General features: G+C 41.6%; 1 protein-coding gene across 1 annotated transcript in view; it reads right to left on the minus strand.

Moving 5' to 3' along the window:
• Positions 1–22,057, minus strand: part of nbeaa (neurobeachin a) — a 113,301-nt gene that overhangs the window by 5,829 nt on the left and 85,415 nt on the right. The window contains exons 32-60 of the mRNA XM_017041719.2: positions 21,995–22,057; positions 21,715–21,883; positions 20,264–20,655; positions 19,236–19,372; positions 18,939–19,093; positions 17,402–17,528; positions 16,407–16,526; positions 14,583–14,716; positions 13,920–13,981; positions 12,322–12,386; positions 11,763–11,871; positions 10,971–11,137; positions 9,657–9,781; positions 9,413–9,565; positions 8,583–8,719; positions 8,361–8,478; positions 7,313–7,415; positions 7,063–7,178; positions 6,700–6,812; positions 6,474–6,614; positions 6,244–6,363; positions 6,015–6,167; positions 5,691–5,855; positions 4,977–5,066; positions 3,999–4,191; positions 2,080–2,151; positions 1,598–1,753; positions 666–836; positions 478–579 (exon numbers count right to left, since the gene is read on the minus strand). The exon at positions 21,995–22,057 is cut by the window's right edge and continues 10 nt beyond it. Coding sequence (XP_016897208.1) covers positions 478–579; positions 666–836; positions 1,598–1,753; positions 2,080–2,151; positions 3,999–4,191; positions 4,977–5,066; positions 5,691–5,855; positions 6,015–6,167; positions 6,244–6,363; positions 6,474–6,614; positions 6,700–6,812; positions 7,063–7,178; positions 7,313–7,415; positions 8,361–8,478; positions 8,583–8,719; positions 9,413–9,565; positions 9,657–9,781; positions 10,971–11,137; positions 11,763–11,871; positions 12,322–12,386; positions 13,920–13,981; positions 14,583–14,716; positions 16,407–16,526; positions 17,402–17,528; positions 18,939–19,093; positions 19,236–19,372; positions 20,264–20,655; positions 21,715–21,883; positions 21,995–22,057 — 3,928 coding nt within the window. The remainder of the gene's footprint in view (positions 1–477; positions 580–665; positions 837–1,597; positions 1,754–2,079; positions 2,152–3,998; positions 4,192–4,976; positions 5,067–5,690; positions 5,856–6,014; positions 6,168–6,243; positions 6,364–6,473; positions 6,615–6,699; positions 6,813–7,062; positions 7,179–7,312; positions 7,416–8,360; positions 8,479–8,582; positions 8,720–9,412; positions 9,566–9,656; positions 9,782–10,970; positions 11,138–11,762; positions 11,872–12,321; positions 12,387–13,919; positions 13,982–14,582; positions 14,717–16,406; positions 16,527–17,401; positions 17,529–18,938; positions 19,094–19,235; positions 19,373–20,263; positions 20,656–21,714; positions 21,884–21,994) is intronic.

Below are 22,057 nucleotides of genomic sequence, written 5' to 3' on the forward strand. Positions count from 1 at the left end.
TTACTCTAGTGTATTGTATTGTATTGTATCTGTGTTGACACTAATTTCATATAAACGTGACAACAAATGTTCAAGTATTTGTTTTCTTTCTGATTGTTCCATTGAATATAAGTAATTTACTAAATAAATAATTCATTTTATTTTACACTCTTGGTGGTAGTAGTGGTTGTATTGGGCTAAACTAAGTGATCAGAGACAGAGTAGAGCTAGCAATGTATTCACTGTCTGAGGACGGAGTTGGAATGCAGCAGCCTGAGGCACTGAGGCGAATACATAATTGCCTCAAGACCTATTTACCCCAATAAAAAACCTTAGGTTAACACTAATGAGTTTCATCCTGAGCCAAATGTTTACAGTGTTTGACTGATGAACTATTTGTTCCTAATGTACTGTTTCTTCAACAAGAGAAAAATAAACTTTTGAGAAACGGATGATTGGGTCTGTCCCCCAGAGAGTGTAGGTGGAAAGCACACAAACCTTTTGCTCCACTGATGACCAATCCCAGCTCTGCACAGACGGAGACACACACCACCTCGTGGTCATGTCCTGTTAGTACTGCCCTGGGAGCTGGATAGTCACCTGGAGGAGAGATGGTGATGCTGTGAACCTCTGGTGAGAAGACACACACACACACACACACATACACACAGAGGCCAACCACTCACTGTTGTTAGGGTTGTCTCCAATGATGTGGTGTCTTCCGCTCCAGTACCACAGCAGGAGAGTGGCATCTCTGGAGCCTGACACGATGTAACAGTCTCCTCCGATGTAGGACTCGGACCGGGCCAGACAAGTCACCACATCCCAGTGGCCGAAAACAATCTGAGTCAGCTTTCCTGTAGTGACCAGAGAAGAAAGGTCTCTGTGATTATTCATCTATTCTTTTCAGAATATTGTTCTTTAGAGTATTTTAAAGACAAAGATGAAGGACAGGGGAAAAGACCAGGATAAAAAAAACACTCTTTAAATACATTCAAAAATATAGTAGAAATCATAATGGTTAGCATTTTTAGCAAAGAAAACTCCATATAATTTTACCAAAAATAGATTTGATTAATGTAATATATATATAATAGAAAGATTATAATGTATAAAAAAAGTTTAAAAAGAAAAGCTTAAATAGTCTGAGACGCAACAAAACTAAGTTGAGATGAAAAATTTGACAATAAATGTTTGACAAAAGCTAGCTAAGCTAAGAATAAAAAAAGTAACATTGAAAGACAAAAAACCAACCCCTATATAGCCCAAACGTTTTTTAGCATTTAGCATTAGAATTAAAGATAAAATAGATTGAAGTTATTAAAGATATTTTCTGAAACTTACATGTTTAAAACCCAATAGCAACAAAACAGATTAAAGTTAGAACAAAATGCTGTGGGTAAATAATTAAGGTTTCTACAAATAAACAATTTAGACAAAGAGTGAAAGGTTAAAAAACAGAACATTAAAAAAAATGCATCTGCAGTTATACACGTTACAATGCATGCTGGGTAATGTCTAAAGCATGGTATTAACGATACAGTCCAACTAAACACCCAGCTCACAACTGTAAGTGATTCATATCACAATAACATTCCGTATCAATGAAACAACGCACCAGTTTCAGTGGAGTAAACGCGGAAACTCTTGTCCCAGAATCCACAGACCAGGATGTAGCGATTGTCGGCTGTGACCACAAAGCAGTGTGTGTTGATCTGGATGCTCTGGTCGACCAGGTCGGTGATCTGACGCTTGTTCACGCCCGAGTTATTGGCTGCAGGGTCAAATAGAGAAGCTGGAGGTTAATGAGTGAGTTAGCTTTAGCTTCTGCTCTTAGCTTTAATGGGTTTCCGTGGGGTTGAAGCCTTCTGCTCTTAGCTTTAATGGGTTTCCGTGACTGAGGTCAGCGATGAAGACCGTCATGTGAAATATCGATTGACTCCCAAAGTGACCCCCGCAGTTTTCATTTTCAACTTATGGAAGTGAAACTTAAGAGTAAGCACAGCATATAATTGTGTGTCATAATGAGGCATCTTCGTCCGTGCTGACTGTGCCACTGTGACATCAGTAAATCTGCCGAGGGGACGTTGAAGTACTGACCTATGAGAGGATCCATCTCAATGGGCAGGTGATGAGCCTGTTCAAGAGAGTATCCAGGTGCTCCCCGCAGGCCTGATGGGTAGAAAAATCAAATATTACAACAAAAACACACCATATTGTAGGTCATTGAACAGTCAGTTGTAAAGAATGGGTTGAAGGGGTTGTTTTCTGACTTATCTTAAAAAAACCAAAACAATTTAAAAATAAGAACCCAGTGATGCATTAATCAAGAAATCTCATTTCCGTCATGACCCTCAGTAATCACTTCAGCAAAGTTAATTACACTTGGTCTGCTCTGCTAATGAAGCAATTAACAGGGTTAATTAAGGCTATAATTAGAGAAAACTTCTATGCCAACATGCAGGATGTGGGCACAGAACTGATCACAACAACAGCGACTCTTATAATTGATAACAGAAACACAGAGGAAAACCTAAAAAACAACAAACAACACCTGACTGAGACGACTTATAGACATAACGTCCATGAACTGGTCAAAAGGTGTCGATTAAAAAGAAATGCAGTGATGTATTGTTGTGCAGTGACAGTAGTTACTATAAATACATCTTCTACTGACTTTGTTTTTAACTTTAAGAACTGGATCTGGGCCTTGACGGCAGCTCTGACTCGTACACGTTTTAGGCCAAAGCTTGTTGATTCATGAGCGCTCTATTCATGATGTATGATGCAATTTACTGTGCAAATACACAAAGTCTGTTGGAAGTCGTTTAGGGAAGAATATATGAATAATAGAGGTGAAATAATCTATCATTTCCTCCTCCTGGGAATGAGGATATCAGATAATTTCTGTAACTGTATTAACTTTTCCTTTATTCTTCACTATCTCATCAAAACAACTTATTACAAAAGCTGAACCAGTGTGTTATCTAAATCTTTAGCTTTTCTTTTGGAGTTCTATTAACAGCTTATAAAAATGTATTTATTTTCCGAGCGTCCGTCAGACAGCAGCTGCCCTAAAAACCACATGAATAATAGAGCCGGGAATATATTGTATTCTTTTAGGTGGAAAGGCCACAGAACACAAATTTAGTTCCTCTCCTGCTTTCATCTACTGCAGTTGTCCTTAAATGTCGGCCCGCAGTCTGAACACAGCCCCCCAGCCACCTATTTGTGGAGCGAGAGGTGAACAGGAAGCTGTTTACCTTATCTTCACTGTGTTTTAGGGCGGTCAGCACATGTAAATGTGATTGGCTCTCAGAAAGGACAGCACTTGAATTAGCAATATGCTAAACCACTTACCATTAAATTTGAAAGCGAGACAGAAATACAACACAATAAGAAAGAACTAAAAAAATAAGCGTAAAACTGTAAAACGTCACTTTTAGAACAATATATTCGTTACCCTTCTCCAGCAGGACAGATAACCTGAGTCAACCCTCACCGTCGCTAACAACTCCCTGAACACTCACCGACGGTGTTGTGCCAGCGGTTGACTGCAAACAGCCGACTACAGGTAACGGTGACGGCTGCTGGTATGCTGAGGTGAGGGAGCGTGTTGGCCGCAACATGTGTGACAGGGGAGTTGGAGGGAAACTTGAGCACCATGATGACATCCTGCTGCATCTGATCCTTAAACATCAGAGGACTCTGGGGAAGGAAACACTGGTGAGACAGACAGAGAGAGAGAGGGAGAGGGAGAGGGAGGGACGGGTGGAGGAGGATGGAGGGGAGAGGGGGGAGGCAGAACAGAGGGGAGGGGGGAGGGTAGCAATATGCTAAACCACTTACCATTAAATTTGAAAGCGAGACAGAAATACAACACAATAAGAAAGAACTAAAAAAATAAGCGTAAAACTGTAAAACGTCACTTTTAGAACAATATATTCGTTACCCTTCTCCAGCAGGACAGATAACCTGAGTCAACCCTCACCGTCGCTAACAACTCCCTGAACACTCACCGACGGTGTTGTGCCAGCGGTTGACTGCAAACAGCCGACTACAGGTAACGGTGACGGCTGCTGGTATGCTGAGGTGAGGGAGCGTGTTGGCCGCAACATGTGTGACAGGGGAGTTGGAGGGAAACTTGAGCACCATGATGACATCCTGCTGCATCTGATCCTTAAACATCAGAGGACTCTGGGGAAGGAAACACTGGTGAGACAGACAGAGAGAGAGAGGGAGAGGGAGAGGGAGAGGGAGGGACGGGTGGAGGAGGATGGAGGGAAGAGGGGAGAGACAGAACAGATGGGAGAGAGGAAGGGAAGGGAGAGTGTATATTAGTGGGAGCACAGGGTCAGAGCAGGTGCACACACTGAGGGTGGCTCTGAGCCCAGCAGAGCAGATGGAGGCTCTGCTTGGTCTGGGATCAGGACTCACAGATGTGGGTGGACAAGAAGGACTCAGGTGTGGAGACACCAAGGCCTCGTACTGCTGAGAGGAGCAGGGAGTGTGACAGGCTACGACATGGGAAGGACTAGGTTCACAAATACCATTACATACCCTACTGTTGTACGTAATGTAAAAAATCACAGTCACTAAATATTATCATTCCTAAAATAAGGACGATAAGTGTTGAAAACACTTATCTGAGCTGGGGTATCTTCATTGAAAAAAATGTCTCTGTGGTCGCCAGAAATTTGGGATGTCAAAATGGGGTCATGACCCCAAAAAAGGTTGGGAACCACTGGGAGAGTATAGAATTCCCAAATGCTGCACTGGAGGTTCAAACCTTAGTTTGACAGCCCTGCTAGTGCACATTGGAGATGGTGTAAATAAGATGAACTTTTTTTCTGTATTCGTCACAGCGTAGAGTTTCTGCTGAGTTTTTACATCAAATGTCCGATCTGTGATAAAGGTTTGGAAGGAATCAAACCCAGAACCTTCTGCTTGGTACTCCAAAGCTGACAACCAGCCTTGGTAAATCGTCGTAGTCTTACCAGGTGCATTGCAGAGGAGCGTGGTGGGTGTGGCTCTATCAGCAGCTGGGAGGGGATCTGACCATACAGCTGAATCTGAGCCTCCATAACCTAGAGGAATCACAGAGACAACACTGAACCACTGCAGATCAGTCAAGAACCAGAACGCTGGAATCGAACCACAGACACGGCTGAACAATTGTTTTGTTTCTGCTGAGGGTCGAAACTAAAGCTCTTGGAATTTAGTACTCGTTAATCTGACCAAAGTGTTTTGACCTCAGTTCGAGCTGTACCTTTGTAAGTAGATTATGTAAAAATCCCCAAACAAACATACAAAAGTAGGCTGTTTTTAGAGTCATGAGGGTAGGGGGGAGGGGTCAGGACCAGCTCACAACCAGGCCTTGACAAAAAATGTTAATAGATTCTAAGATTATTTCAGTCCAGGATTAAGTTTCATCTTTTTTTATCCAATGTTTATGTAACAAAACAGCCTGAAATTAAAGTTTTGTAGAATTTTTTTGTGTGTTTATTTTACAACTAGCAAAATGTAATCATCGAAATAGGTTCAATTTATGTGAACTTCAAATTCATCAGATTTTGTTGTTGTTGCTACTTGTAAAAATTGCTTGCTATAATCCATGTCTTGTTTCCTTCTTTGGTTACAGCTGTGTTGCTGTACAACTGCAGCCTCGAATGTAGTTACAGCCAAAAATGAAAGTTGTGTTTAATACCGACCTCTCGCTGCGCAGCCTCCAAATTGTCCAAGTTGACGGCTCCCTCGTAGGACAAGAAGTTGAAGACGTTGAGAGCTCTGACCGCCTCTGGCCCTCGCTGCTTGTAGCCGAATATTAGATCGATCCACTGGTGAAGCTGGCACGACACAAACTCGCTTTCCAGAGCCTGATCAGGAGCAGAGACAGTGGTGGACATTTCAGTTAGAGTCTGGGCTCCAGGGTGTTGACCTCTGTTGACCTTACTTTGGTTACACGTACTCATGTTGGATTTAAAAAGAAAATCTGAGGCATGTTCATTTAAATGCATTCATCTAGAATCCCTCACCATCCGGTTGATTCTGACAAAATCTTCCGGTTTCTTGGCCCAGGCGGGAAGCTCCACGTCACACACAGGAACGCCGTCTTCACGAACCCCGAGCTCGTACTCGTTACTGTTGACGAACATCTCGGGCAAGTAGTAGAACTCTGGGATTAGCTCCTGATGGACCCAGGTGGATTTCAATATTTGTTTCAACAATGCAGCAGTATTATTAATATTATTTTGGAATACTCACCTTGACGTCAGCTGTGTCCCTCTGACAGTTCCTCCACGCGCGGCCAATGCCGGAGAAAGCTCTTTCGGGATGGTCAAACTTCCGGTCGTTGGCGTTGAGGAAAAATGTGGTGAACGGCTCCTGCAGGTACGAGTACAGGAAGTTAAATTCCACAGGAAGCCTCAGGCTGCTGCCCTACTTTCAAAGCTTCAACATGGCTTCGTTTTTATGCGTCTCAAATGGGTTCTTACTATTCTAAGCATCCACATCAGTGTTGAATGAGAGGTGGAGTATAACGTAGTATAGTGGTGAGAGGGCGTGCTGTCATCGTCCCAGGTTTCGTAGCGCTCTGCATAGAATGCTGCCCGTTTGGGATTCAGTGCACCGATTGGCTGAAAAGATAAAAATACGTAAGAAATTGTAAGTGTCTGGGAAACGTTAAAAAAAAACAGGCGTAGAAACAGAAGGATCTCTAACCTTTGAGAGGTCTCTAAAGTTTCCAGGTAGAGTGAGATCGAGTTCTTCTGAGTCGTAGTTGGTCAAGACCCAGGGGAAGATGGGATACTGGTTCAGATCATTGTAGGTCCTCCCTGCAGGGACACAGGATGGAAAATAGTTGGTCGGAAATCATAGGCTAAGCCTCTACAGGAAATGGCATACTTTGGGATTTGGCTGTTGTTAAAAATAACATTATATATAATATTTTCATTAAAGGAAACAAATTATTTGGCCAAATTAAAATATAGCAATAATTTAAATGCAAAGAACAAATAATACATCCCCATGTCTAGTTCCATTGTTGACTCAATTATTTAGAGTCATATTTGACTTGGTCTTCACCTGCAATGGTGTTGAGGAACATGAGGTACTCAAAGTTGGAGATCTCTCTCCTCTGCCAGCGCTGCGTCATGTTGGACGACTTGAACAGCTGACGAGGGGTGGCCAGAGAAATCCGCCTGCAGAAACACACACCCATATACATAAATAATACACACACCAGGAATGAAATCCTAGATACTTCAGAAGACACAAAAATCTGTCTTTAACAGTCTTTTGTAGCCGACTGCGACCAGCGGGGACCAACACTTACCTGGCCTGGGGGAGACCGTAACTCGTTCCCACTCCCACCCGGGGCAGGCTGTAAACCACCCTCTTAACTGTGGCCTGGTCAGGGAAGTTGAACATCACGGATGCTGGGGAAAAGAAGAGACAACATAAAATAAATAAATTGCCTCAATCCTTTGTAAACCTGAAACTTTGCCCTGTTAAAGGGACGTCCAAACTTTTTATACGAGAAGCCAAAAATCATACTGTCAAAATGAATGATGAAACTATTATGTGGCACTATATTTGAACACATTTCCTCAGTATATAACAAGTGCCTTAGTTGGGTTGGTTATGTAACTGGGTAACCGTGGACATACAGATCTTCTAATTAAATTAGTTTCAATATTACAGAAATATCTTTATAATATATATCTTTTTACCATATTTTAGTAGTTGGAATAAAAGTAGGTCAAAACTCCACAGAGTCTCTTCGTAATAAAAAACCACAACACGTATTTGGTTTCAAGTGTTCCTCTCACCATTCATCTGTTTTTGTAGTGCTTCATTAATTGGGCTCGTTCTATGTTTCCTTTTATGATTAATAAAGCTGCTGATTAGGCTCTAGTTCAACAGTCATTTCATAAATTAAATGCTTAAAAAATAATAGAAATGGTGGCTTGATGTTTTCAACACTTCAAAATAACAATGTTGGAAAGAGTTTGTTTTTGTCATCACCAATCAAAGATAATAATTAAAATGCCCTAGTGGGGCAGAAAAAGAATAAGTTTACATTTAGGGCAATTAAATCATGTGTATTCACGTGGTGAAGCTGTGAAATGCATTCACTTTTGATGGATGAGGATATATTGCTCAACGAAATACATCAGACAATGTAAACAAGCTTGACCTTTCTAGGAACCATTCATTTTTATACTGTAGCATTTGGGCATCAACTGATGACAAACACTGTTATTGAGCTAATTAGTGATGGATCATGTTCATCAAGTGTTTATCAAAGTGGATCATCAATGGGGATGCAGTACAATGCCTACTTTAACGGTAGCTAAATGGTGACAAATCTTCAGACTTACTTCTGTTGGCCATGAAAACTTCGAGTCCTACATTTTGCAGCAGGTATCGTCTGGAAAACACAGCTCTGATCTCACTGAACATCCATTTGCCATGCAGACCCTCTGAGTAGGCCAGTACCTGATGACAGCAGACGGCCATTAAAAGAACACATTATCAAATCTGTTCAGTCAAACTATTTTCTCCTGGAGAACAGAAAATGCCTACGGTCGCTCGGCCCTTACTTTGGCATCCATCTTCTTGAACGTGGGATCTTCTTCGTCCACCTCAAAGTAGATTTCTGTCGTTGTGATGGACAGAGTTCCTCGAGCCACAACCACCGGAGCTACCAACTGAGCGGGAGTGCTCAGAACCACAGGTCCTAGAGGGACAGGGAATACTTGAGGAAACCACAGGTAGGCAGCGATGTCTTCAAGGCAGTGAAAATCTCATTATACACAACTGTTATCGGCGGGTTCCACACAGAACAGATCATTTAAAGGCACACAGAGCAGCAGGAAAGGCAGTTTTATGTTAGTAAGTTTTGATTATATCTTTGGTTCTTCTACTTCTATGAAGCCGTCGACCATGTCTAAGAAGCGGATGAGGCGTCTATTTGCAAAGAAAAGTTTTGGAGCTAATTAAAAAGTATGTTGAATTAGCAAATGTTTTCTATCCAATCAACACCATCTTCATTCTGCGTCATTGTCTGGTTCTAAACAGTGCGTTTGAATTGATATTATGTCTTTTCAAAGAGGAGAAGACTAACGACAGATGGCAACAACCTTTTCTTTCACATGGCCAACGGTGTAAGTCAGAGAAAACAATCTGAATTTGTACGAATATCTGGAGTGATTTGCGGAAAAGTTTTTAGTAATTTATTCCATTAACATCCGGTGAGTCAGCTGCTCAGTTAAAGAAGCTGAGAAACTTTCAAATGTCAAACTTGCCTTTGGAGATAAAAAGTCTTGGGCAAAAACGAACTACAAATGAGAGTCATACAGTACACGGTCTGTTGTTAGGTTGTAGTGTAACGTAGTGTCTGAAGGTGTGCACGTCCACGCCGCCGTGTTACCTGCAAGGTTGTCGATCTCTTTTTCCTGCAGCAGACTGACGGCGTCATCGTCTCCCTCCAGCATCAGCTCCGCCTCAGGGTTCTGGGCGACCACAGACTGGCTGCGGAAAGTCTTGGACCTGACTCCCTCTTCTTCTTCTTCTTCTTCTGTCCCTGTGTGTTTTAGTTTGAATACTAGTCATTATGTGGCCAAACATCTGACAAGGAAAAATGTAACGCATTTGCAATCATTTACATCACGCACCATATTCCTCCAGGGCTTTGAGCGATACATCAGCGTGAGTGGATCCAAAGGCATTTCGTACAAACCTTCGTCTCCTCCTCAGGTCGTCCTCCCAGTAGTCCAGACGCCAGAAGTCATGCAGTTGACTAAGAACCAAAAAAGGAGGAGAGTTAAGGCTTGGCAATGTAGATACAACAACTCATTTACAGCAGAGACAAATGTCTCTGTGTAATGGACTGCACAAGTCTCCAGGCTGTACAGTCAAACCAATGTCTTTTTAGCTCAAGGGTTGTTGGTCTATCATTTGTTCAATTTCAAGCTGAAATAGATGTGGACTATTTTATTATATGGAAGGGAGAGGAATATAACACAAAGAACACCGTCCCCACAATGAGACAGTTATAGGGAAGTATAACAGGGTGACTTAGTGTCACCACCAGTGTAGGACTACCTCTAGATAGATGTTCACATGTCAGGCAGCATCAACGTGTGCTCAAACCCACTCAAGAGCAAAGTTAAAACTAACAGGAGCGGATAATAAAAAAAATATTCAGCTTGAAAGCATTTCCATTTGATGAATTTTGTCAAACTAATTAAGCAAAAATCAATATCTAAATCCCCAAATCTACCATAATTCTTCCCTATTGTGATGCAACAATGTTTTATTGACTGCCTGGATATTCTGCTAAACTCTTCTGCTTCATTCCGTTATCAGCGGCACACTGTGGGAGACAAGCGTCAGCTGCTGCAAAAAACTAAATGACAGCTGCTCACCAGGGGGCAGATCTGAGCAGCAAGCGCTCAGGGAGGTGATGTGTGTATGAAACACACCCATCTGTCTCATGCAGCCACCGGGCAGCTGTAGCAGTAAACCCTGCTTTGCATAGCATTGTTATTGAGTCTGGCTGCATCACAGCACTGACTACGAACACATTAGGTTTACAAAAATTTAGATTTTTTTTTTCTTTTCTTTCTGCGAGATTTGTCAGCACTGAATTTATGACTCGAACAACGCCCCGGTGTGTATCAATTCCCACAGTAATTCATCCATTGTTACACAGTGTGACTTTTACCATATTCACACAAATCACTAATAATGTATATATAGAGGTAATTAGTCACAGTGATAGCATACGTGTCTGATGGAGGCCGCCGCCGCCACCGCTGCTGCGGCCTTGATAATCACTGCACGTGCTGATACGCTGCTTCATTACATGCCAGACACGTTTTTATGGGAGCACTCAAGCGGAGTAATCCCTCCTGTCAACGACGCCCTGCATAACAACGATCTGGGATTTGTCCCACGGTTACATTACGACACCAGGCTCCTCTCACCTCTGCGACATTGTCCCCCAGGCCCCGTGCTTATTGGTCAGGATGTTGAGGATCTTCTGTTTCAGCTGATTAGCGGTCACGTGATCTCTGTGCTTAGCTGCGCTAATGAGGTGATCACACATTTTCTCCTCTTCCCTTCGGTCCGCAGCATACTGGGCACAGTTGGACTGGAGGGGAGTGAGCAACAGGACAATGAATAAAACCCATCGCTGATGATATGATGATACTGATGATTGACAGACACGGACTTCCGAGCCTCAGCGTGGATCTTTGCAACTGGCACAGGCTGCCACAGGAGGCGCCATTAAGTATGTAGTGGCAACTCACAGGCTGCCACGTGGGAGGAGCCATTTTGGATATGTGCCTCTGGGATTTAAACCCTGGACTCTGTACTTGCAAGGCAGCCGTGCTGAGCGCTGCACTAAACCAACATTAACCAACATTCATGTCTTCATTTGCCTAATGAAACAGTTTGTGACACTGTGTCTACTGGAAGATATTCTTCTCTGTTCCCAACAACTGACAACAGTGTCAATTTGAGAATTTGTGTTCAATAACTCAGCCTAAAAGAGTATTGGTTTTGTACACAAAGCAAATACTAGCTATTCAAAACCAGCCTTCTGGTCAAAGGCTTTCTCAAAATGAACATTTTTTGTGTATTTAATGTATTTAAATGTATATAAACCATAGTACATTCGATGGGATTAAGGGATGGCATCATCCTAACATGTTTCGACACAGGGATCTCTATCTGATCCACATGTTGACAATCAACAACAAAGCTGGAATTACCTCAAACTCAGCGTGTTTGTGAACATCCTCTGCTCTCTGCCTGTTCAGAATGAACTCTGCTTCATTGGCAACACGCACAATGTGATCCTTCATGGCGTGACACAGGAGCCTGAGGAGGGAAATTATTAGAATACTGTTTGGGAAGAAAAAAAAAAAGAAACAACTACTGCATAAAACGTGTCAGAATGAACTGAAATCTATACTATGAAGCCATTAAAGCTGAAGAGTGAATGTAAGGGTGAAGGAGTGTTAATTCACCCAACTGTCTCTTATTTCTATTTGAATTAAGTTCAGTACCAACACTGCCGTAAACACTTAAGATGCATAAAAAAACAAATTACAGGCCCTGAAAATAGGCCAGCACAAATCAGCAATAAACCTAATTGTACTCTAATGATCAGACTTCCTACTGAACACACATGGCAGTGTGCAATTTTCCCCACAAGGTTCTCATTAGGGCTCTTCCATTAGTTGTTAAGCACTGATAACAGTGTTTGCTTTTAGGAGTGAATCACTGGAAACTACAGAGAGGTTACAATCAGTCTGTTTGATGGATTACCTGCCCTCGTTGATGAGTTCGATGAAGGCCAGACCCGCATTCTTCTGAATGGAGTTCTGCCACTCCTGATTGAAGAAAAAACATCACATTAATACTGTATTTTTGAGAAGTCATTTTTCAGCTTTTATGCTCTGGCCTTTTGTTGCCTTTGTTAAGAATGCACTTTTGTGCCTTTTTCTGCTACCGGTGCTGTTCTGACAGGCCTGAGCTTGAAAGTGGCATCGAGAGACAAACTGGTGCCACTGTGGTGTGGCGTGAACTCGATGGTGGACGTAGCCATTTGTGTGAATACTGCAAATACGTTTTTTATGTGTTAGTTACCTTTTTGGAACTGTTCATTTTTATTACTGTTTTTTTAGCTTCAACCTTGAGAGCAGAAATCATATGTAATTTTTTTTTAGCTTTCACAGACCAGTTACTGTCACTGTCAAAAAAGGGTGATGAAAATGAGAAAACTGTTGTCAATTAATAACAGATTATAACACTGTAATTCCTGATAGTCTAATGTTGTTGTTAGCTAATGGAATTGCATGTAACCTACATCTTTTATATCTTACAAATCTCTTTGCAAACATCATATAAATAAAGGTGAAAACAATGAAACATTCAGAGAGCGTATGGTGCGTTTGTGCATATGAAAGTGGACAACAGGAAGTGAGTGCTGCTAAAAGCCTGAAAGTATCAGAGCTCCATTAGCTTAGCTGGCTCTTAGAGTTGCCAGGGACACATGGGAGCATCTCCTGTTACATCCACCCATCCCCACAATCAATATCTGGACTCGGGTTCGCTTTCCTGAACCTCTAATGTCAGACAATCACTGGAGCCGAGGGTAACACTATACATGCTGACGAACAGCCGCCCAGGAAAGGGAGTGGTGAGAGGCAACAGCCGAGTTGAAAGTGTGGGAAGATGAAAGCAGTGGACAGTGAAAGACCGCGTTGAGAGGTTGGGAAAAGCAGAGACATCTGAAGATGGAGGAGGACGGAAGAGACGGAGAAGGACCAGACGAGACTTTGGTGTAAAGTGGAGGATATAAAAGAGTCTGAGGAGCGAAATGAGCGTCTCTAAATTTAAGAGCTGGACGACACACTCAGCTGGTCACCTACATCACCGGGAGAAAGCTGTGAAATGGTGAGTGCTTCTGCTGTTGTTCCTTCAAGGCTCATTTAGAGAGAGAGGGTAATGGCTTTGAATGCAATGATTTACAAATAAATGATCCGAGGGACACTGCGGCTCAGCCCAGCTGAGATTTGGAAATTTACATTTTTAAAACCCAGATATAGGACATGTTTATGCCAACGTGACAAGTGACAAAAATGAAAATGAAAAAGTTTTTTGTGGCCTGTAGAAAAATAGGATAAACCACGCTTTATATGCACAAACTCATATTGTATTACATCCGCAATGCACTCATTGTAAACTTGACCCTGCTGCAAAAGATGGATCAATAATGCTTTTTTTAATGCTTTTAATCTGGGCTATTATTGAGGATAATTAGAAAATGAACATGAACCAGTAACAAATTGTTAATTTTAGTTTAGACCAATTGTGCTTGAGATAATATGGAGATAGAGGGGAGTGTTTAGGAGCCAACTGACCTGAGAACAGAGCAGCATCACCAGCTCCACCACAGACGTGCTGGACTTCATGCAAACCAGACCTGCAGAGAATGAAGACACGCAGGACAAGTCAGGAGTGAAACGTAAACACATCGACGCACAAACAATATTCACAGTTCAAATAATTCTCCTTAAAGACGATGCCGTCTGTGAATTTGACTACCGTCCACAGTCAGAATATTTGGAAATTGTAAAAAAAATACATGCAACAGGGAAGACAGGAACAAACTGTAGTAGGAAAAATAGAAGAAGATTTAAAGGGAGGGGAGGAGAATGGGAGAAGAGAGAGAGCAACACAGAGACAGTGGAAGACAAAAACAAGATGCCAGAGAGCAGGTGGCAAGAGGAGAAAAACGCTGCACCTCCACAGACCGAAACTTAACATAAACTCATCTAAAAAGTCTTGACATTGGCCTAACTGGCTGATATAAACGGTTGACTTCATTCCCGCTTGACGAATGACTGAAGCAGCTCAAAGACGTTCAGTCACTCACTGACCAGTCACACACACACACACACACACGTCTGACACTTTTACCTCTCAGCCGTTCTCATACCCAAACGCCACGGTGAGGGACAAGTGAATGGAGAGACTCCACACAGAGAGACGCCAGTTAGAGAAAAAGGAGCCGTGTACAGCACCTGTACCTTCTATGAGCAGTTCCTGCCCATGGCTACCCAGCAGTGTCCTGGACAGGAAGGGGGCAAAGTCCACAAAGATCTCCCTCAGCAGGGGGGCCACCTTCTCCAGGGCTCGCTCCAGCTTAGTGGTTATGCTGTGGTGCAAGCGAAACAAGCAGAGGTGGCGTGAGGATACAGCAATGCAGTTCAACGCAGGTAGAAAGTCGAGGCGACAAAGTAATCGGAGGGAATGCGAGCGAGGGAGAAAGGTCGTGCAAGGACAGATGACAAACCCAAGACAAACCAGGAAAAGAACAAGGAAAAAACCCAGAGAAGTCGAATTTGGAATGGTCGTAAAATGGCTAAAATGGGCACAGAAGACAGGAAACTGAGAGAATGAAAGAAGGTGCACAATGCCTGGGTTCGTTTTCAGACTAGGAGCTGGGCCACAGAATGGAAGAGAAATTGCAAAAAAAAAAAAAAAAAAACCTAAGTATTAGGAATTAGACTTTATTTACTTTATGGTACTTTGTATCCTTATAGTACTTTAAAACATTTCACACCAGTGTGTATAACAGAAAATCAAACTAAATGACTCTCTAACCTTAAGATGAATTGACTAAAGCTGAGGACACACTATAACTACTGCAACCAGTAAGAGTGCCGACTAACGGACCTGGTGTGGACTAGAGAAATGGATGGACCTGCGGCGGGGGGCGCGCCCGTGTGTAACGACTGCAGTGCATTCTGTGCCTCAGGAGAGTTCGATGCCTTCAGTTAGCTTTAATTAGCTCAAGAAAATGATACAATCTGTAATCCCTCCTCAGACACGAGTGTTAAGGACGTGATCCCCAATTCTCAGCAGTCATTAAAAAAAATCAGCTCAAACCGCTCTGCTAGCATGTCGTCAAATTCAATTCAAAATCAACAAAGGCTGTGAAAGCCGTGTAGTGTGTCCCCAGCTCCGGACGAGGCAACTCGATCCAAGCTGTAAATTGCATTTCTCTGTCATTTCTTGGAGACAGACATTGGCCTAGTGTGGATAGCTGTTTGGTTTAGAGAGGTTAAAACAGATACATGAGTTGGTTTAGAGTAAACCACTGTTGACTTGGACTCAGGTTTGATCTGGAGTTTGGGGTTAGTGTCAGAGAGTGCCCATGTCAGAGGGAACAGAGTTGATTTTGTCAGGATAAATGTGAGAAAGGGTGAGGCTAAAAACTGGCTCTGTCTCCTGCCGTCACTGGCCATTTCATTAGGTACACCGACAGTCATATGTTAAGGCATAGAGATGGTTAAGAGAACATGGTGACTTTGGAGCCGAGCATTAGATTAGGGTGGAAAGTGGATTAAGATTGAGATGTTTCATGTGACGTGGTTGTTTTTGACAAACCTGCAGGGTTCACAGAAAATGATTGAAAAATAGAGAAAACATCTGGGACGCAGCAGTTAAAGAATACATTGGTGCATGTCATAGAAAGATGTACAGGAAATGGGGAAGCAACTGAGGGCACAGCTAAGGTATTTAGTCTATCAGTTAATTTTTAAATATTTAAAAAGAAGACGTAGGATAACCTATCATCAAGACAGCAGAATAAAACAAAAAAGCCCAGATTCTGTCTTGTAATAATGTGTCACAAAACATTCCCTTTGAATTTTTTTTTTTTGAGTTTCGGCCAAAAAGAATCAAGGGAACTCCGAGAGCTACTTGCAAGATGTACCTAATAAAGTGGCCGGTCTATGTACCTTACATTCTCAAAACATTTCGTTTTAAAGGAGAGGCTGGGCGCAGCAGAGGGTGTGTAGTGGAGGAGGGGCAGAGGGGGGGAGGGACGAGTATCTCCTTGCCTAAAACACTGTCCTGCATCTCGGGGTGTTGCCTGGAAGCCTGGGAGAGAGCTAAAAGAGTTGAGCTCAGGGGGCGTCTGACCGCTGCGCAGCGCACACTGCGCCACCTCACAATAGGCACTGCAATACAAACCACACACACATATACAGACATGCACACTGATTAAGGAACATGTGCACACGTGCCTACACACTCATATTTGAACACTTCTGGAAGGACACACAACTGCACATGTGCTAACAGACAGTACAAACTGCTAAAATGTTCTAGCGACTTGTTTGGAGATTTTTCTTCATTTTTTTTATTTTAACACTCTAATTTTCTAGTAAAATATTTGAACATATATCTAGAGCTTTCAAATATAATTAGAGAATATAGAAACAGAGTAAACTGTTTTATTTATACGTCAACATCATTGAAACTGATGGACTAGCTGGTGACATTTTTTATCTTTTACACTCTTTATATCAGTTTCATTGTTTTGTGACATTATGAAGTAAGGCATGAGCACAGTTTTATATTTTGGACACAAATAATTATATTACATTACTAGTTTCTTTTTGTTATGGTGACCGTGATATTTCGGTGTGACTCAAGTATTTGTTTCATGTTCAGTTCGACTGCAACAAATTTTCAAAAAGTCACTCGACTAAATTAACTCTGAATGCGATGAATGGGCCTACGTTAAATGACTCAGCAGAGATCCATCAGTTCTGGTCTCTCTTTTAAAAAGGAACTAACGACTAATATGTAACGTGGTAGATTCAAATCCTAGACAATAAAACTCTCTAACCGGATTACAATACAATCGCGTACAAGAATGAGCTGCTGTAAGATTATAGTGTAAAATGAAAATAAAGGATGAAATTTAATGGGAAAAGGACAGGCACCCGAGAAAACAGAGAAATCAATGCAACAAAATAAAGTCATGAGGAGGGAAAAAAGAAAGAGTGATTGCAGCCATTAGGAGCTTTGCGATGCTGAGAGCCCAGACCTCATATTCTCCATGGTGTCTTCTGGCATCGGTGCCACTGTCTGCACCGCCGGCAGATTCTTACTGGTTGCGCCGTTGACAAATGATGAAGAGGAGGAGGAGGAAGAGGAGGCCGAGTCGGTGGCACCTAGACAAAAAGGACAACAAATGAAAACGACGTGAAACAAGCGAGGCGTTATGGTAACATGATTTAAACAAGTGCAGAATAATAATCAGGGAAATGTAATAATGTTCAGATCAACTGTGACCAAATTCAATTTGGATCGTGCTGCTTGTCTTCTGGTAATGTCCCCTCGTTTGTGAGAATAGCTTTGCAATCAATACACAGAATCCATTCCAGGGAACAAATCCTCTCCCGGTCCATTTTGCATGTTTGATGCAGCACAATACATCAGCACAGCCTCGGCCTCACATCCACTCAGCTTCAACAGTGCTGCTGAATGTGACGCTGCCGAGAAACAACGCTCATCTGGTGTCAGTGTCGGGAGGATGTGTGTTGATGTGTGTGATGTTATCTACATTTTTAACAGTTGTTATCAATATTACTATTACTATTATTATTATTATTATTGATATTATTATTAGTAGTAGTAGTACTAGTATATATAATGATAATAATACTATTATCAATTTATAAGAATATAAAAACACAACAGTTGGCCATTCTCTTTGACAAGAATGATCTGAACGAAAGGGAGCAAAACAATTTAAATTCTTTCAAATAATAATAATAATAATAATAATAATAATTCCCTTATTTCGTCCTAGTCCCTTATTTCGTCCTACAATTGAAAAATTCACAGTCTGAGGTTTTGCACGCAACACAGGCAGCCACAGGAGGCGCCATTAGGGATATGTGGTTCCACTGGGAATCGAACCTAGGACTCTCTGCTATACATTTCATCAAAAAATGGCAGATGTCGCTGGTTTTTTATTTATATGTCTTTTGTTTATATGTCTATGTAAGAGATCTGATCTTATCTCTTATCTTATTAACGTTATTAACAATTATTAATAATAATTAGTTTGTTTTTTAATGGTAAATGTGCATTCTTTTGAATTCATTTTTTTAACTTCATAACCAGGTATCTTAAAATAACTTCTCATTTCTCTGACAGAGAGGTTTTTATGTTTCCAACACAGGACATTTGCACTGATTTAACCTCCTTGTTCAGTTCAAACACATCTCACCCTTCGCCCTCCCATGTGCCACCTTTTCTTTATTTAACCTTCGCCTGTGCTAAAACTAATTTTAAAACACTCCTGTTGCCATTATTGGTTTAGTTTGTTCCATTCCAGCTTGTGTCGACTGCCAAAAAGAACAGGAGAGATTTAATCACAAGGTTTTGTAACAGGAGCAGAGATGCTGCTCCATCGATCCGCCCCTCAATCACTCAAGGCCTCTCACCCACAGCCCTTCTCTCTGACTGCGATCTTTCTGTTGTCTGCCTCTTCTGTGCTGAAAAATGGCTAGCGAGCCGAAGCTTTATGAAACACCACACTGTCATTGGCCCAAACCCAATGTGCTTCAACTCACCCGTGGTGTTGATCATGCTCTTGGGTGTTGCAGTTGCAGCAGCAAAAATGTTGGGTGTACTGCCCACCGCGGCAGCTCCACTAGTGGTGGGCGTGCCCACAGTGTTGACTGACAGGCTGCCGGGTGGCGGCTTTTTGACTGGAACCACAACGCTCCTGCAAAAACAGGAAAATCATCTGGGTTTACCTTTGTAGTTAGGAAAAGAATCAGATTTGTTCTGTGACCTGTTGGTAATTTGATTTTTAATTAATTTTTTTTTTTATTTCTATTTTTCCTGCTTTAGAGAGAGACAGAGACCTGTCAAAGGAGTGGAACTGCATGGGCAGCATGGGGTGTGTCTTCAGGGCAGGGTCTGGGTGAAAGGATGTTGGTCCAGACTCCTGACCCAAATCCCCACCGTCAACTGGAGCAGCAACCAGGCTCTTCAGGATTTCCTTCATTATGGAAAAAAAACAACAACAAACTCGGATTAGGATTAGGGTATCTAGGATTTAATATCTTTGTCCCAGGATTTAATATTTTTAAAATATATACTAAATCCATGAATTAAATAGAATGACAGGATGGAAGAAGAAGCACAATAACTGGTCAAAGTTGGTTTATAATTTCCATCAAGACTGAGTCAAAGACCATCTTTGATAAAATATAATTTACTGATGTATTACTCAACTAATAAAAACAAGACGAAAACAGGCAGACCAATGACAACGAGAGCCAATCACAGCTGCGTTTGTTGTCAGTATGAAGACAGGACAAACATGGAGGACAGACGTTAAACCTATTTTACTGACGTTAGAGAAAAACAAGGCTCACTGTAAACCATGTGGAACGATTCTACAAAAAACAAGACCAATTTGAAGTGTCATCTGCATGTACGTCTCACTGAGAATCACGCAAATGTGATATGAGCTAATTATGAGCTAATCTGGCTAAGCTAAGAAAGACAATTTTAATACTAGTGTAAATATAAATGAATGATATAATACTGTATACCTATACAGTATAATAATAAGATAATAATTATAATAATAATTGTGTTTTATAAAACAGTTTTTTATAAGAAACGCTAAAGAAGAAAATTAGGATTTTCCACATAGTTTAGAATATTTCTATACATGTCAAAATATGACTTTTTTCAGTTAAGCCAATCTGATTTTAATTTAGTTGATTAAAAATAATGATGTATAAAGGTAAATGTATATAAAAAATGTATACACAGTTCCACTGAAAAAAAAAATATTGGCACTCACACTAAGTTGCAATCTAGTCAAAAGACGAACTCATAACTAGCTGTAAAAACGAAGTGGTCTCCCACAGACACACACCTTGACATTAATGCCTTTGTTCGTTTGGCTGATGCTGGAGATGGATGAAGGCGGTGCTTGGCTGGAGTTGGGGGTGGAGCTGGGGTTGTGTGGAGAATCCAGAAGGCTCTCCTGTGACCTCCTAACATCAGACAGGCTGCACAATAAATCTGTGCTCCCTCCCCCACTCCCCCCTACTCCTCCTCCCATGTCTCTATCACGATCTCTGTCAGTCTCTCTCCCAACCAGGCCGAGGCCCAGTCCAAGGCCCATCTCTGAGCCGTTCAGGGACCCCGCCACGTGACCTTCTTCTCCGATGCCTGAGTCTGTGTGGGGGAGGCCAGCGCGAGGAGAGTCATCCACAGGGGTGGAGTTCTGTTTGTCACGGTCAGAGAAAGCTGTGGACGGGTGTTCTGGAGGGATGAGTGAGGAATAAAGAAAAAAAAAAGGGATAAACACACAGACACGGTGACTAAAAATGCCAATGTCATCCTAGATTGTTTCTTTTCATCATTTTTGTTTTTAGATGTTTCATTCACTGCCTGCTTTAATGTCTATGTTTAGCTTTTGAAAAAACAACAAAAAAACAACTAGGTTACAAAGATTTTGTGGTAATTTCCTGTCACAATGGATTTTGTCCTATTCATTTACACAGTGAAAAGCAAACCTTCGGAAGGAAAAGGCATGAGGTCTGTCCAATTATTGTGCAAATAGGTCATGTTTTTAAAGAAACTACCTAAAAAATTGTTTATTTAGTTTAAAATTGAATTAAACCTGCAGTCAAAATCTAGAAAGATCCACATACTGTATATCTACTAATTATATTTATCTTCTATTTTCCTCTAAATAGGATCATACCAGAATGTAACGCAACCAAACATTCATGAAAATTAGACATCATGTTAATACCTTCATGTGTTTTATATAAAAACACAACTTCACTTGACATTTGTTCACTGACAACTCTTATTATATTCTTGGTTAGAAATGGTCAATCTATGGTCTGGGGGCTGGACACTGCCCTTTGGGCTTTTTAAACCGGTCCACTGAACTTATTTAATTAGATTAAATTATCGTTAGACTTCAGTCATTTTGCCTTTTCTCTGAAATGAACCCGTTTACCCAATATAAGGTTCACTCCAGGGCTGAGGTGTATTACTCTGTACTTCACTGTTTCACTCTGTCCTTTGTTTAAACTTCCAACCCTTCAGTACAAAATGAGCAGAAAGAAGAGACAGGTGGACAGTGAGTGCCGAGTGTTTATAAGGAGTAAACAACAAAATATTATTTCACTGAAGTCCGACCAGTGGCTGTGATATGACAAGAAACTGTTGCAGTTTTTAAAGAATAAAATATTAGCTGTCACTTTGCCACGAGGAGTAGCGAAGGCCAAAAGCATTTCAAGGTTGTTTAAAATTTGTTGTGAAATCCCTCTGTTTACTTCTAAGTAGTGCACAACGGTTCATATTTACCTGTGCTGGTGGGAGAGTTGATTTCATGGCGGATGCTTCTTCCTGTGAGGCTGGTGGACCTGCCAATCTCCCGCTGAGGTTCCAAAATATCCCGGTACTTCGACACCATGAGAACGGATATGAAGTAGACAACAGCCAGCGCTAGGAACTGGGCCTGTTTACTGTCATCCTACAGGAGAAGAAATTATTCAATGAGAACTCGTGCACTCATCCCCCAAGTTGTATTTTTTAACCACACAAACGCTGTTTATACACAGTGCACACACTGATGCTCACTTACCACATCTCTGAAAACAACAGCTCGCAGACGATTGATGTCGACATCCTGCAACAGCCTGTCTGG

The sequence above is a fragment of the Cynoglossus semilaevis genome, chromosome 19, assembly GCF_000523025.1.
Source record: "Cynoglossus semilaevis isolate Cse_v1.0 chromosome 19, Cse_v1.0, whole genome shotgun sequence".
Taxonomy (NCBI): Eukaryota; Metazoa; Chordata; class Actinopteri; order Pleuronectiformes; family Cynoglossidae; genus Cynoglossus; species Cynoglossus semilaevis.